The sequence below is a fragment of the Lontra canadensis genome, unplaced genomic scaffold (assembly GCF_010015895.1).
Source record: "Lontra canadensis isolate GAN:19392208 unplaced genomic scaffold, GSC_riverotter_1.0 scaffold50, whole genome shotgun sequence".
Lineage (NCBI taxonomy): Eukaryota > Metazoa > Chordata > Mammalia > Carnivora > Mustelidae > Lontra > Lontra canadensis.
The window spans coordinates 8,243,708-8,260,791 of NW_022631044.1; the positions used below are offsets into that span (position 1 = coordinate 8,243,708).

The 17,084-nt window shown below is 37.7% G+C and overlaps 1 protein-coding gene across 7 annotated transcripts in view; it reads left to right on the top strand.

Annotated features, from left to right (window-relative positions):
* Positions 1-17,084, top strand: part of VPS54 (VPS54 subunit of GARP complex) — a 102,244-nt gene that overhangs the window by 78,936 nt on the left and 6,224 nt on the right. For 5 of the 7 annotated variants that reach the window (XM_032873788.1, XM_032873791.1, XM_032873789.1 and 2 more), the window contains 3 exons: positions 281-402; positions 502-582; positions 16,951-17,058. In XM_032873788.1, the coding sequence (XP_032729679.1) occupies positions 281-402; positions 502-582; positions 16,951-17,058 (311 nt within the window). Of the gene's footprint in view, positions 1-280; positions 403-501; positions 583-833; positions 873-16,950; positions 17,059-17,084 lie in introns of those variants that run through there. The other 2 variants (XM_032873795.1, XM_032873793.1) reach the window with 2 other exon arrangements.

The window sequence follows — 17,084 nt, forward strand, 5'->3', positions numbered from 1 at the left end:
TCTGCACTGAGCACGGAGCCCAATGTGGGCTCAACCACGACCATGAGATCATGACCCGAGCCAAAACCAGGAGTCAGACACCCAACTGACTGAGTCAGCCAGGCGCTCCCCAAATCATTTTCTTAACCGAAGTGAAATAATGTTGCTTTCTGCTGTGTGTTCTTCATTGATGAAATAAACTGTAGGAAACTAATTGACATTTTTTGTTTAATTTGATATTTAAACTCAACTAATACTGTTTTTTGTTTCTCCCTGATATATTCACTTCCTGGATCTTCAGCTCTTTCTTCACGTTGTTTGCAGTTAATTGTGCACTACATTCCTGTGATCAGGGCTCATTTTGAAGCTCGACTGCAGCCTAAGCAGTATAGCATGCTTAGGCATTTTGATCATATCACTAAGGTACTTTTCCTTAGATTTTCTACTGGAGTTTCATAATTGCTAAGTATTTTTTAGATGTGTCCCAGGGACTTTAAAATATAGTGTTCTTTCTCATTACAGGACTACCATGACCACATTGCTGAAATATCAGCCAAGCTTGTAGCGATAATGGATAGCTTATTTGACAAGCTATTATCTAAGGTAAATGATTTATGGAAATTATTAGGCATTGTTTAAAGGCATTGTGCCTTTTCGCAGTTGTCTAACCAGTCAAATTCATCAGGGTTTAGAAAAACTCAATAAAATGTTCAGATTGCCCAAATAATGGATAATCATATCCTAAGGGGGCTGAAAGGGGACGGGAGGGAGATTATTTTAAGAATGAAAGAAACCCTATGCAGAAGTAATTTTATATGAGCTGCATCGACAAATATGTGCCTTCATCGAACTAGGTTTTTGTCTGAAAGTGTTCCAGAGACAGAATTGAGAGAAAAAAGATCAAAATAGAGATAAAAGTAAATAAATTATCTGTGGTAAGGTATGTTCTTTATTTTCCAGACTGCAATGGCAGAGTCTGAGGTGCTCTGTTATTTCCCTCATAGATAATCAGTTTTAGTATCTGTTTCCTATTTGCTTTCTATTCTGAATGGGTCATTAAAAGAAGCAATGGTTTTCAGTGAATCCTCTATTACACCGGAGGGTAACTTTAGAAAAATGTCACTTTATCAGACCTAGTCACTTTTGCCCCATCCCCTACTCTTTTCATTCCCTAAGTACAACACGTATCTTAGGAAGAAAGCAGAAATTTCATAACTTGGAAATTTGAAGGTTTATTTAGTTTATATGTGCATGCTTGAGAGTATATTTAGGGTAATCATCAACCCAGGCACTTTGGTATGCTTTTCTGCCACTTGCATTCTTCAGGATTCTGAAGGAATCCTGGCAGGAGCAACAAGCATGTGAAAATCATAAAAGTGCAAGGTGAAGCAGTGCCCATTCACAGAGATTAGGTGTGGGCTTGTATCTTTGAAGATGACAGTGAGGAAAGAGTCCTTGGAAAATAAGATTGCATTTGTTTAATCATTATCAAATGTTTTGGTCACAGGACCTCTTTATACTTAAAAATAATTGCAGATGCCAAAGAACTTTTATTCATGCAAATTTTACCTATCAGTAAGTACCATACTAGAAATTAAAACTAAGAAAAATTTAAAACACAAGAATACACAAACACATGGCCATCAGAACAATGACATTGTTGAAAGTCATTGAAAAATCTCCATTCTTTAAACATGAAAGAATGAGTGTGAAGAAGTAATAGTTTATTAGTATTATGAAAATGGTTTTTACTTCACAGATTCCCACAAAGAGTCTCTGACTCCCAGGTGTCCCCACACAACACTTTGAGAATGTTGGGTGTAGTTGATACATAACATAGATATTTTATGCTTTTAAGAAGCTTAAGGAATTTATAGTTGTATGCAGACATACCTATATTATGCTGTACCTGTTAAATTAGTTTCCAGTTTTGTATGGAGAAAAATGATTGTTTAGGAATTCTCTACTTTTTTAGATTAACATATAGTGTATTATTAGCCCCAGGGGTACATGTCTGTGAATCGCCAGGTTTACACACTTCACAGTACTCACCATAGCACATACCCTCCCGAATGTCCATAATCCAACCGCCCTCACCCTACCCTCCTTCCCCAGCAACCCTCCGTTTGTTTCCTGAGAATAAGAGTCTCTTATGGTTTGTCTCTCTCCCGATCCCATCTTGTTTCATTTATTCTTTTCCTACCCCACAAACTCCCCATGTTGCTTCTCGACTTCCTCATATCAGGGAGATCATATGATAGTTGTCTTTCTCCAATTGGCTTATTTCGGTAAGCACAATACCCTCTGGTTCCATTCACATCATCGCAAATGGCAAGATTTCATTTCTTTTGATGGCTGCATAGTATTCCATTGTATATATATACCACATCTTCTTTATCCATTCATCTGTTGATGGACATCTAGTTTGGCTATTGTGGACATTGCTGCTATAAACATTCGGGTTCACGTGCCCCTTCTGATCACTACATTTGTATCTTTAGGGTAAATACCCAGTAGTGTAATTGCTGGTTCGTAGGGTAGCTCTGTTTTCAACTTTTTGAGGAACCTTCAGGCTGTTTCCAGAGTGGTTGCACCACCTTGCTTACCACCAACAGTGTAGGAAGGTTCCCCTTTCTCTGCATCCTCGCCAGCACCTGTCATTTCCTGACTTGTTAATTTAATTTTATTTTTTTAAGATTTATTTATTTGACAGACAGAGATCACAAGTAGGCAGAGAGAGAGGAAGGGAAGCAGGCTCCCCACTGAGCAGAGAGCCCGATACAGGGCTCGATCCCAGGACCCTGGCATCATGACCTGAGCCGAAGGCAGAGGCTTTAACCCACTGAGCCGCCCAGGCACCCCTGACTTGTTAATTTTAACCATTCTGACTGGTGTGGGGTGGTAGGTATCTCATTGTGGTTTGATTTGTATTTCCCTGATGCCGAGTGATGTGGAGCAATTTTTCATGTGTCTGTTGGCCATCTGGATGTCTTCTTGGCAGAAATGTCTGTTCATGTCCTCTGCCCATTTCTTGATTGGATTATTCTTTAGGTGTTGAGTTTGATAAGTTCTTTATAGATTTTGGATACTAGCCCTTTATCTGATACATCGTTTGTAAATATCTTCTCCCATTCTGTCAGTTGTCTTTTGGTTTTGTTAACTGTTTCCTTTGCTGTGCAAAAGCTTTTGATCTTGATAAAGTCCCAATAGTTCATTTTTGCCCTTGCTTCCTTGCCTTTGGCGATGTTCCTAGGAAGAAGTTGCTGCGGCTGAGGTCGAAGAGATTGCTGCCTGTGTTCTCCTCAAGGATTTTGATGGATTCCTTTCTCACATTGAGGTCCTTTATCCATTTTGAGTCTATTTTTGTGTGTGGTGTAAGGAAATGGTCCAGTTTCATTTTTCTGCATGTGGCTGTTCAATTTTCCCCAACACCATTTGTTGAAGAGACTGTCTTTATTCCACTGGACATTCTTTCCTGCTATGTCAAAGATTAGTTGACCATAAAGTTGAGGGTCTATTTCTGGGCTCTCTATTCTTCCATTGATCTATGTGTCTGTTTTTGTGCTGGTACCATGCTGTCTTGATGATGACAGCTTTGTAATAGAGCTTGAAGTCTGGAATTGTGATGCCACCAACTTTAGCTTTCTTTTTCAGTATTCCTCTGGCTATTCGAGGTCTTTTCTGGTTCCATATAAATTTTAGGATTATTTGTTCTATTTCTTTGAAAAAAATGGATGGGATTTTGATAGGGATTGCATTAAATGTGTAGATCGCTTTAGGTAGCATACACATATTCACAGTATTTGCTCTTCCAGTCCGTGAGCATGGAACATTTTTCCATTTCTTTGTGTCTTCCTCAATTTCTTTCATGAGTACTTTATAGTTTTCTGAGTACAGATTCTTTGCCTCTTTGGTTAGGTTTATTCCTAGGTATCTTAATGGTTTTGGGTGCAATTGTAAATGGGATTGACTCCTTAATTTCTCTTTCTTCTGTCTTGTTGTTGGTGTAGAGAAATGCAGCTGATTTCTGTGCATTGATTTTATATCCTGACACTTTACTGAATTCCTGTATAAGTTCTAGCAGATTTGGAGTGGAGTCTTTTGGGTTTTCCACATATAGTATCATATCATCTGCGAAGAGTGATAGTTTGACTTCTTTGCTGATTTGGATGCCTTTAATTTCTTTTTGTTGTCTGATTGCTAAGTCTAGGACTTTTAGTACTGTGTTGAATACCAGTGGTGATAATGGACATCCCTGCCGTGTTCCTGATGTTACGGAAAAGCTCTCAGGTTTTCTCCATTGAGAGTGATATTTGCGGTGGGTTTTTCATAGATGGCTTTGATGATGTTAAGGTATGTATCCCTACACTTTGCAGAGTTTTGATCAGGAAAAGGTGCTGTACTTTGTCGAATGCTTTTTCAGCATCTATGGAGAGTATCATATGGTTCTTGTTCTTTCTTTTATTAATGTGTTGTATCACATTGATTGATTTGCGGATGTTGAACCAACGTTGCAGCCCTGGAATAAATCCCACTTGGTCGTGGTGAATAATCCTTTTAATGTACTGTTGGACCCTATTGGCTAGTATTTTGATGAGAATTTTTGCATCTGTGTTCATCAAGGATATTGGTCTGTAATTCTCTTTTTTGATGGTATCCTTGTCTGGTTTTGGAATCAAGGTAATGCTGGCCTCATAAAATGAGTTTGGAAGTTTTCCTTCCATTTCTATTTTTGGAACAGTTTCAGGAGAATAGGAATTAGTTCTTCTTTAAATGTTTGGTAGAATTCCCCTGGGAAGCTGTCCGGCCCTGGGCTCTTGTTTGTTGGGAGATTTTTGATGACTGCTTCAATCACCTTACTGGTTATGGGTCTGTTCAGATTTCTATTTCTTCCTGGTTCAGTTGTGGTAGTTTATATGTCTCTAGGAATGCATCCATTTCTTCCAGATTGTCAAATTTGCTGGTGTATAGTTGCTCATAATATGTTCTTATAATTGTTTGTATTTCTTTGGTGTTGGTTGTCATGTCTCCTCTTTCATTCATGATTTTATTTATTTGGGTCCTTTCTCTTTTCTTTTTGATAAGTCTGGCCAGGGGTTTATCAATCTTACTAATTCTTTCAAAGAACCAGCTCCTAGTTTCATTGATTTGTTCTATTGTTTTTTTGGTTTTTTTAAATTTCTATTTCATTGATTTCTGCTCTGATCTTTATTATTTCTCTTCTTCTGCTGGGTTTAGGCTTTATTTGCTGTTCTTTCTCCAGCTCCTTTAAGTGTAGGGTTAGGTTGTGTATTTGAGACATTTCTTGTTTCTTGAGAAAGGCTTGTACTGCTATATATTTTCCTCTCAGGACTGCCTTTGCTGTGTCCCACAGATTTTGAACTGTTGTGTTTTTATTATCATTTGTTTCCATGAATTTTTTTAATTCTTCTTTAATTTCCTGGTTGACCCATTCATTCTTTGGAAGGATGCTCTTTAGTCTCCATGTATTTGGGTTCTTTCCAAATTTCCTCCTGTGATTAAGTTCTCGCTTCAGAGCACTGTGGTCTGAAAATACTCAGGGAATGATCCTAATCTTTTGATACCGGTTGAGACCTGATTTATGACCCAGGATGTGATCTATTCTGGAGAATGTTCCATGTGCACTAGAGAAGAATGTATATTCTTTTGCTTTGGGATGGAATGTTCTGTATATATCTGTGATGTCCATCTGGTCCAGTGTGTCATTTAAGGCCTTTATTTCCTTGTTGATCTTTTGCTTGGATGATCTGTCCATTTCAGTGAGGGGAGTGTTAAAGTCCCCTACTATTGTATTATTGTCGATGTGTTTCTTTGATTTTGCTATTAATTGGTTTATGTAGTTGGCTGCTCCCATGTTAGGGGCAGAGATATTTAAAATTGTTAGATCTTCTTGTTGGACAGACCTTTTGAGGATGATATAGTGTCCTTCCTCATCTCTTATTATAGTCTTTGGCTTAAAATCTAATTGATCCTGATATAAGGATTGCCACCCCAACTTTCTTTTGATGTCCATTAACATGGTAAATTGTTTTCCACCCCCTCACTTTAAATCTGGAGGTGTCTTTGGGTCTAAAATGAGTTTCTTATAGACAGCATATAGATGGGTTTTGTTTTTTTATCCATTCTGATACCCTGTGTTTTTCGATTGGGGCATTTAGCTCATTTACATTCAGGGTATCTATTGAGAGATACGAATTTAGTGCCATTGTATTGCCTGTAAGGTGACTGTTACTGTATATTGTCTCTGTTCCTTTCTGATCTACTACTTTTAGGGTCTCTCTTTGCTTAGAGGACTCCTTTAAATATTTCCTGTAGAACTGGTTTGGTGTTTATGAATTCTTTTAGTTTTTGTTTGTTCTGGAAGCTTTTTATCTCTCCTTCTATTTTCAATGATAGCCTAGCTGGATATAGTATTCTTGGCTGCATGTTTTTCTCGTTTAGTGCTCTTAATATATCATGCCAGTCCTTTCTGGCCTGCCAGGTCTCTGTGGATAAGTCTGCTGCCAATCTAATATTTTTACCATTGTATGTTACAGACTTCTTTTCCCGGGCTGCTTTCAGGATTTTCTCTTTGTCGCCAAGACTTGTAACGTTTACTATTAGGTGACGGGGTGTGGACCTATTCTTACTGATTTTGAGTGGGGTTCTCTGTGCCTCCTGGATTTTGATTCTTGTTCTCTTTGCCATATTATGGAAATTCTCTACAATAATTCTCCAATATACCTTCTGCACCCCCTCTCTTTCTTCTTCTTCTGGAATCCCAATTGTTCTAATGTTGTTTCATCTTGTGGTATTACTTCTCTCTCGAATTCTCCCTTCATGGTCCAGTAATCATTTGTCTCTCTTTTGCTCAGCTTCTTTATTCTCTGTTATTTGGTCTTCTATATCACTAATTCTCTCTTCTAATTTATCCTATCAGTAAGAGCCTCCATTTTTGATTACACCTCATTAATAGCTTTTTTTATTTCAACTTGGTTAGATTTTAGTTTTTATTTTTCCAGAAATGGCTTTTATTTCTCCAGACAACGTTTCTCTAATATCTTCCATGCCTTTTTCAAGCCCGGCTAGCACCTTGAGAATTGTCATTCTGAACTCTAGATCTGACATACTACCTATGTCCATATTGATTAGGTCCCGGCCTTCGGTACTGTGTCTTCTTCTTTTTTTTGTGGTGAGTTTTTCCACCTTGTCATTTTATCCAGATAAGAATATATGAAGGAGCAAATAAAATATAAAAGGGTGGCAAAGACCCCAGTAAAATGTGCTTTGGCCAAATCAGAGGAGACCCCAAATCATGGGGGGAAGAAAGAGGGTAAAAACAAGTTCAGAAAAACAAAAAAAATTTAAAAGAGAAAAAAAAAATAAAGAAAAAATATAAAAAGGAAAAAAAATATATGTTAGATTGGTGGATAGAACAGGTTCACCCACTTAATTTTGGGAGTATTTTGATTTCTTAGAAGAAAGTGCCTCCCAAAATTTTAAAGAATGAAAAACATATATAAGCATAAACACGATGAAGGGATGGAATATGACTGTAAAGATGAAAAAAACCTTTTTTTTTAATTTCTAAAAAAGGAGTTGATAAGATAAATTGGTTGAAAGAATAAAGAAAAAGAAAGTGGAGAGAATTTGCTCAGTCTGGAAACTAGAATAAAACCGTGTGCTAGATTTAGGGCATATTTTGATCTATTAGAAGAAGTTATATCCCAAATTTTTTTAGAAGAAAAAAACCCTATGTGCATACAAAAAATAAAGTTAGATACCGTGAAGGATAAAATGTTACTATAATAATGAAGGTTCAAAAATTTTTTTTGAAAGGTATTAAGATAAACTAGTTAAAAAATGTTAAAGGAGGAAAGGGTAAAAGTTAAAAAAAATTTAGCAGAAGACAAAAATAAAATTTAAAAAATTAATTAACTTTGCAAGACTAAAGAATCATGGGGAGAAAGCCATGAATTCCATTCTTTGCTTTCTCTTCCTCTGGAATTTGGTGGTTCTCCTTGGTAAGTGAACTTGTTCGTTGCTGGATTTCTTGCTGATCTTCTTGGGGAGGGGCCTGTTGTAATGATTCTCAAGTGTCTTTGCCCGAGGCGGAATTGCACTACCTTTACCAGGGGCCTGGCTAAATAATCCGCTTGGGTTTGCTTTTGGGAGCTTTTGTTCCCTGAACGCTTTCCGTAGAGTTCTGGAGGATGGGAATGAAAATGGCGGCCTCCCAGTCTCTGGCCCAGAGGAGCCGAGAGCTGGAGCCCCACTCCTCAGTGCACCCTCGGAGAAAAGCGCTCAATTACTCCTGTCTCCCTGGCCTCTGGCTGCGCTCTGAGCTCACCCATTCTGTGATCAAGCGTCTCTGTTTCTGGCACACAGCCCTGCCTGGAGTCTCTGAACCCCGCAGATCCCTGAGCTCTTCCAGGGGAGTCTCCCCAGATCTTGTGGGGTCCCCCCTCACAGAGCAGTGACCTGTGGCATGGATCACGATTAGGTAACCCCGAGTTGAGGGCTCACTCCTCGGCTCCGTCTCGGTAGCCGGCTTCCCTACTCTAATACCTGTGAGCTCTGCGACTCTCAGACACCCCCGATCTTTCTGTGACCCCATGGCACCTGAGACCACGCTGTCCCCGCATGGGCTTCACCCCTGTTTAGCCTCTGGAGCGATGTCCCTCAGCGGAACAGACTTCTAAAAGTTTTGGTTTTGTGCTCCGTTGCTCCGCCGCTTGCCAGGAGCCTGCCCCTCCCACCGCGGTCTGTCTTCGTGTCACTTTGGATTCACTTCTCCGCCGGTCCTACATTTCAGAAAGTGGTCGATTGTCTGCTTCTAGAATTGCTGCTCCTCTTCTGTTTGATCTCCTGTTGGATTTGTAGGTGTTCGGAATGGTTTGATAAGCTATCTACCTGATCTCCTGCTACCTGATGTTGTCTCAGCCTGCTACTTCTCCGCCATCTTGACTCCTCCCGCAGGAATTCTCTATTTTTATGGTTGCCAAGTACAAACTAAATTCAAAAGCAGTACTGTTACCCCAGTTTTCCTTTTTGATACATGGCCTTCTTCTGTCTATCAGAAGTTAATAAATAATACACTGTGACTACTCTAAAGGAGTTTACCATCTATTACAGGAGGGGAGGTGGTCGGGGGATGGGTTAAATGGTTTATGGGGATTAAGGAGGGCACTTGTGATGAGCCACAGGTATCTATGTAAGTGATGAATCACTAAATTCTACACCTGAAACTAATATTAGACTGTATGTTAACTAATCGCATTTAAATAAAGATTTGAGAAAAGTGATGAGCTGATTTTTAAGGAAAGAAGTTTATCAGGGCGCCTGAGTGGCTCAGTCAGTTAAGCATCTGCCTTCATCATAGGTCAGGGTCCTGGAATCGAGTCTCGCATCAGGCTCCCTGCTTAGCAGGGAGTCTGCTTCTCCCTCTCCTGCCTGCTGCTCTGCCTACCTGTGCTCTCTATCTCTTTGTCAAATAAATAAATAAAATCTTTTAAAAAAAGAGAGAAAGGAAAGTTTATTATCCAACAAGGCAGAGGGCTGTAAATACCTGATAGTGTCAAATAAGGTAAATGTTAAATAGTGGAACTAGTAATAAGCTCTGGAGTATAATGAAGCAAAACCAAAAAAGTGCTAGTACTCAAATCCATGATTTATTCTGTGGGGGTTTTTTTTGTTGTTGTTTGGTTGGTTGGTTGGTTTACCAAGAAGTAGGACCGTGGCTTGAGTTTTTCCTGGGACAAATTTATTTATTTATTTATTTATTTATTCATTCATTCATTCATTCATTTATTTATAAAGAAAAAGAATTATTTAATGAGCTTTCCATGTATTTATCACCTGTATGTAACAGTCGCATTTTGCTTTTTTTGCTAAAATATTTTTTTATTTTTTTAAGATTTATTTATCTTAGCACTACTAGGGTGGGTGGAAGAACAGAAGGAGAGAATCTCAAGCAGACTTCCTGCTGTGCACAGAGCTGGATATGCAGGGCTTGATCTCACAACCCTAAATCATGACCTGAGCCAAAAATCAGGAGTTGGGTGCCTAACCTACTGAGCCACCTTGTTGCCCCATAAAATATTTTATAATAAAAGTGAGGCATATGATATTTCAGCCCTGAATAATTCAGTTATGTATGTCTAAAAACTGAAACTTTCTTACATATTCATGCTACCAAATCACACTTAACAAAATTAACAATAATTCCTTAATATCATCTAATGTTTATTCCTATTTAAAATTTATCAATTATCCCAAAATGCAAATAACTTGTTTAAACAAGGGTTTCTATAGTTTACATACAGCATTTAGTTATTATGTGTCTTAAGTCTTACAAACTTTAAATATACTCCTCCCCATTATTTTTAATGTCAGGAATGTGCCTAGTCTTTGCAACTTAGTATTTTCACTACTATATTCCTACTGAGACTTCTGTTACCTTGACCTATTACATTCTCCCAGTTAATAAGTCTCTGTTTGCCACTCCCTGCCCTAGTTGCTTTCATGGGTTACCCAGGAGTTTAGCTCTGTTTTTAATTCATCCTAGGATAGCAGACAGTGTTTGGTTTGGGTTAACCTCTTAATTTTAGCTTTTTATTTTCTTACCTGAAAATTTAATTTGGAGAAAGAAGGATAACACAGTAATATAGGCTGATTCTAAAAAGCTAATAAGTGATGGTACCATTGCTTGGATAGAATGAAACAAACATCTAATTATACTGGCTAAATTGATGTCCCAGCTGTATTTATTCCTGTATTCATTCATTCATTCAGGAAATTAAATTGAGTTAGGTAACTGGGATACATAAGGTGAAGAAGTCTTCACTATTGTCCCTCAAATAGTAAACTATCTAATAAGAAAAGTATATCAATAATTATAACAAAAGGTAGAATATGGAAAGAGCCTAAATAAGGAATCTGTTTTGTGCTATTAGAGCTTTTAATGCTTTGGAAGAGCTGGTTGCCAGCTGAGGAGGGAGATCTGGGAAAACTTTATGGATGAGGCATGCATGTAAGTCTTGCTTTTAAAGATAGGCATGGTTAGGGCAAACAAAGTTGAGGTAAAGAGGTGCTTTGAGGCAGCAGCATTGTAGGGAGGAATCATAAGGAGGAAGCTCAGTGTCAGGGATTTGGAGTCAGGTAGACCTAAGTTCATGTTTGTCCCAGATAAGCCATTAAAGCACCTTGGGCAAATTAATCTCCTTAAACCTCAGTTTCTGTCTTTAAATGGGGAAAATAATAGAGCCTTATGAAGTTGTAGTAAGGATTAATGAGATAATATTTATGTGGAGTGCTTTTCTTTTATCATATGTCTGGCTATAGCAAGTTTCTAGCAAATGTTGACTGCTAATGCTTTTGCTGTTGTCAAAATAACAGAGGTAAGTTATTCTATTTAGCTAATGTATTAGGGTGGTTGAACTGAGGAAGGGAAGATATGTTGGAGAGACAGTGAAGAGTTTTTGCTACCAGTGGAAAGCTGGTGGATTTAAGTCCAGCTTATGGAGGTATAATTTATGTTCAGTAAGATTTACCCTTTCTATATACGTAGTTTGCTAACTTTAACCTATGTGGTAGTAGAACTACCACAATCAAGATGTAGAACAGTTCCATCACTGTTAAACATTCTCTCAGGCGCTTTTGCGGTCACTTCTCTCCCCACATCCAAAACCTTGACAACCACTGTTCTGATTTTCATCTGCTGTTATAAAAATTTGTGTACACATCTATAGGTGGGTACATGTTCCATTTCTTTTGTGTAAATACCTTGGATTAGATTGATGGTTGTATAGAAGTATAAAACTTCATGATATCTTTATAAAAAACTGCCACATTTTTTTCATGTGTTTTACCAATTGCTTAGACTCTGCTAACGGTGGTATAGGAAGGTGAATGAAACATTCATACCATTTTTTCCCCTACTTGTGATATATGAGAGTTCTAGGGGCTCTTCATCCTCACCAGCACTTTCTATTGTATCTCTGTTTGTTTTTTAAAATTAGTACTCTAATAGGTCTGTATGGAGTGATAACTCATTGTGGTTTTAGTTTACATAATAACTTATATGTTGAGCATCTTTTCATGTATTGGTTTTCACCCGAGTCTTTTCTTTGGTAGCATGTTCAGACTTTTGGCTAATTTTTAAAAATTGTGTTATTGAGTTGTGAGAGTTCTCTGTATATTCTTGATACAAGTCCTTTATCAAATATGTGTTTCATAAGTATTTCCTTCCAGTCTGTCACTTACCTTTTCATTTTCTTAACAGTGTCATAGAAAGAACTGTTTTAAATTTTGATGAGTTCCAGTTTATCATTTTTTCTTTTATCATTCATGCTTCTTGTTGTCCTAAGAAATTTTTGTATAACCCACATAACAAAGATGATTCTGTGTTTTCTTCTGAAGGATTTATTACTTCAGATTTTATATGTATATTTGTTATCCATTTCTAGTTGATTTTTGTATATAGTGCAGAGTATGAGTCAGTGTTCTTTCTTCTGGATAGTTCCAGAGCCTTTTTTTGAAAAGACTGTCCTTTCTCCATTGGCACTTTTGTTGGAAAATCAATCGACTTTTTTCCTGTGGGTCTATTTTCGGACTCTCTATTCTGTTCCATTGGTCTGTAAGTCTGTTTTAGACCAATGCCATGTCTTAATGTCTTAACTGCTGTAGCATTATTAAAAGTCTTGAAATCAGGTTAAGTCCTTAGATGTTAAGCCTTCTCAGTGTTCCAACCCTTCTTCCAGTGGTAGCCAACCTCTGCTTTGATTGGTTTTTGATCCTGGGCTTAAAGGTATTTTTTTGTTTCTATTCCTCACAACCCTGGGAATAAAGAAATTGGTGCCCTTTCTCTGTGACTTTACGATTTTGCTTTAAGAGGAGGGTGTATGGAAGTGGGCAGTTCTTGTTCCTTTTCTCTAGTGGTGGCCAGTTACCTCCTGCTTGTCTGTGAGAATGATTCTGTGGTCTCCAGTTCTGACCCCAGTATTGTTTGTGAGGACCTTTCGGATGCCCATGGAGGAGAACTTGTGAGTGAGGGCATACTTCCCTTGTGGCCAGTGTTCTCATTTATTGTAAATATATAGTAGTCCATAATTGGCCCTTGGGAATTGGTTAAAATGTTGTTTTCTTTCTATTTGTTTCTGTGGTGGTCATCTGTTCTTCCTATGCTCTGCCACAGTGAGACAGTTCCTGTGTCCCATCTCTCCTCAGTGGGGCTTGTCACTTTTTGGAATTAGTTCCTTTGTTTCCTGGGACCTCTGTTGTCTGACGGGTTCAAGAAAAGTTTGGATTTTTTAAGTTATTACAGTTTTTTCTTGTGGTGAGTGTAGTAGAATATTCTTTTACAGCTTTCTAAATTTTAAATAGAAGTAGAACCCAAAAGTTTTTAAAATAACAAATCATAGGATTAGAATTGTACTTTAGTAGTTTTTATTGGATAGTACATAGAATGGATTTGAGGTAATACGGCATATCCTCTGTTTGGAATACTTTCACTTAATTTTTTTCATTTGAAGACTCAGCAGTCCAGGTGTGCTGCGCTACTCGGGAAGCCATCTCTGCTGTTGCCTAATTGTCCTCACCCATGTTTTTGGAGCATGCAGTGCCCACTTTCTGGAATACCAGCCAGCTTTTAGGCTGTCAGCTCCCTAGAGCGCTTGGTCTCTGACTCATCTTTGTACACTCCAGCTAGTGTAGCATCTGACACATTGTTCAGTCGTACACATTCACATACATACATACACACACTCATATACCTGTATACCTATGTACATACTTAAACACATATATGTACATATATATACCTATATACTTAATAATTACATATGTGTGTATATATGCAGATATATACACACATTTAAGAAAATATGTATCCAGAGTTTGTTATGTACCAGGCAGTTTTATTAAATGTTTGTTGACCTTATATCTGGACTCATTAAAATGTGACTACATTTTTTCAGGTGAGAAGTATTGAAGATCTCACCTTGGGCAGTGTTTCTCAGCTGAGACAGTTTTGTCCCCTGAGGACATTCAGAAGTGTTGGGAACATTTTTGGTCGTCACAGTTTGGGAAGTGGAACAATATTGGTAGCTAGTAAGTAGAGGTCAGGAATGCTACTGAACATTCTGTAATACACCGGATAGCCCTCCCAACAAAGAATAAGATAGCCCAAAATGTTGGTAGTTAGAGGATGAGAAACTCTGACCTAGAGTACTAACTTGCAAAATAATCTGAAAGTACATTGATGGCACTTAGTCACCAACTCAATACAAGGAACCAAGGATAAGGAGGAATAAAAACTGAGGTGAAGATTTCTAGTCTATGTGAGCAGGAGGATTATGAAACCAGCAGTAGTAATGGAAACAGGAAGGAGGAGCAGGTTTGAAAAAGTTCATGATAAACTCATTTATGGTATGGAACATTTAGGAGATGTGTGACTGAAATTTAATGAAGTGTTTCAGGACTAGAAATACATTAGAAGTTGTTAGATTGAGATTGATAAGCGAGAAAGGGGATAATGGAGAATTAAGAATAAAGAAGCTTTTGCACTTAGGAGACAGGATACAGAAGAGAGGAAAGTCAGGAAGGGAGGAAACTCAGGAAAACACTACATTATCTGAGGATCAAGGACAGAGCAATGAGGAAGGAGAACTAGGAAAGTCACTAAATTTGGAAGTTAGGATGCTTTAGTGATTTTTGCCGAAATTTCAGAAAATTATTAATAGTGGAGGCAGGTGGTTTGGGTAGTGGCTAGAACCAGATTTTAAGGGTTGAGAATTAAAAAGTACGGTATCAAGTTTCGGTGCCTGAAGAAATGATGGTGAAGGTAAAATGGAAAGAATAGTATCTTTAGGGCAGGCAGGGGTGGAGGAAGGTTTTGAGGCTTACCTAGAGCTGCCATAACAAATTACCAAAGACTGAGTGGCTTTAAAACCACAGAAATGTATTCTCTCATAATTCTGGAGGCAGAAGTCCTGAATCAAAGTGTTGTTAACCATGCTCCCTCTAAAGGCTCTAGCAAAGAGTATTTCCTGCCTCTTCCTGGCTTCTGGTGCTTGTCAGTTGCTGGCATTCTTTGGCTTGTTAATGTGTCATTCCAATTTCTGCCTCTGTCTTCACGTGGTCATTTTCCTTCTCTGCATCTGTGTCTAAATTTCCTTCTCCTTTCTTTTATAAAGACACCAGTCAGTGGATTTAGGGCCCGCTCTCATCTGGTATGACCTTTTAAGATTCTAAGTGAACATGAATTTTGGGGGGGGGGGATACTATTCATCCCAGTACAAGTGGTATTTAAGATATGGGGATGTTACCACAATGAGATAACTACTTCATACCCACTAAGATGCCTAAATAAAAAAGGCAGACAATAACTAGTGTTGGGTTGAGGATATGGAGAAATTGGATCCCTCATATACTGCTGAGTAGGACTGCAAAATGATACAGCTACTTTGGAAAAAACTTTTGTATTTTGTCAAAAGATTAAAGTTACTATATGACCCAGTAATTCCACTTCTGGGTATACACCCAAAAGAATTGAAAACCACTTGTCCACACAAAAACGAGTGTTCACGGCATTATTATTCATAATAGCCAAAAAGTGGAAAGAACCCAAATGTCCATCAGTTGATGATTGGATAGAATATACCAATGATTATGGTATATTCATACAGTAGAATGTCATGCAGCCCTAAAAAGGATGAAGTTTCAATGCATGTTAACAATGTGGATGAATCTTGAAAGCATTATACTAAGTGAAAGAAGCCAATCACAAAAAGCCACATATTGTGTGATTACATTTATGGATATTCATGGTTGCCAGGAGCTGAGGGGAGGGGTCAAGTGGAGTGACTGCTAATGGTTATGGGTTTCTTTTGAGGTGATGAGAATGTTCAGAAATTAATGATGATGGTTGTGCAACTCTGGGTTTATTAAAAACCAGCTAATTGAATACTTTAAACAGATGAACTTTTTATGGTATGTGAATCATATCTTAAAGCTGTTATTAACAAAAAAGATAAGGATGTTTTATATATTTCTAGGCTGGAGAAAGGTAAAATCTATGTGGTCACAAGTTTGCTTATTTTGGTCCCAGTCACATTGTGACTTCTGCATGGTCCTGCTAAGAGCAGTATATTGGAATTCATCCTTTTAATAAGCTATATAAGATTAATACATTAAATTATATAGCCCAGATTTGTCTTCTAAATAAAAATAATTTATAGTTTAAGTTGTGAATTGTAAAATATGAGCCAAAGATGGTTATCTGAATGATACTAGTATATTATCCCAATTGTAAGGATAGTAAAATGAATTTACTTAAGTTTAAATTTTCAGTATAAATTTTCATTCTGAAAAAGGCTTCCTCTACCATAGTTAAGATAAATATGATTACTAATTGGCCTACCTACAAAAGAAAAAGAAAATTTTAATTCTACCAGAGTCCTGTTGATTTGATATGATCATGTTGACACATTCTGAAAATCATGCTTAAAAAATAATCTGCTAATGTGGAGGGCCTACTTGAAAGATTCATCATTGTATATCGAGCCAGACTGGTAGCTAACATTTTTTGTATACTACTTTGTATCAAGCACTGTTTTGTGTTCTTTCAAGTCCTTAGAGCAAGGCCTTTGAAATACAGAGAAATGAAGTAACTTGCCCAGTATCACATAGCTAAGACTCTGAAGGTCTGGAATTTGTACCCAAACAGTCTGTCTTAAGAGAAGCAGCCTGTGTTCTTAGCCGCTAATTTTGCTGGATTCCTCAAAGTAGATTAGGATATTTAATGAAAAGTTCTTGAGATTTGCATGAGTGGCATAGATCATAGTTGAAGTGTAAGCTTCAACTCTATTAGAGTTAGGCATGTAAGGGCTGAAACATATGTCTGAGGGAATAGTGGGGACAATAAACAATCCAGAGGACATGAATATAATTCTCATTATTTTTCCCTGCCAGTATGAGGTGAAAGCTCCCGTTCCTTCTGCCTGTTTCAGGAATATTTGTAAGCAAATGGCAAAAATGCATGAAGCTATATTTGATCTTCTTCCAGAAGAACAAACACAAGTGAGTAGTAATTCCTAACACTACTT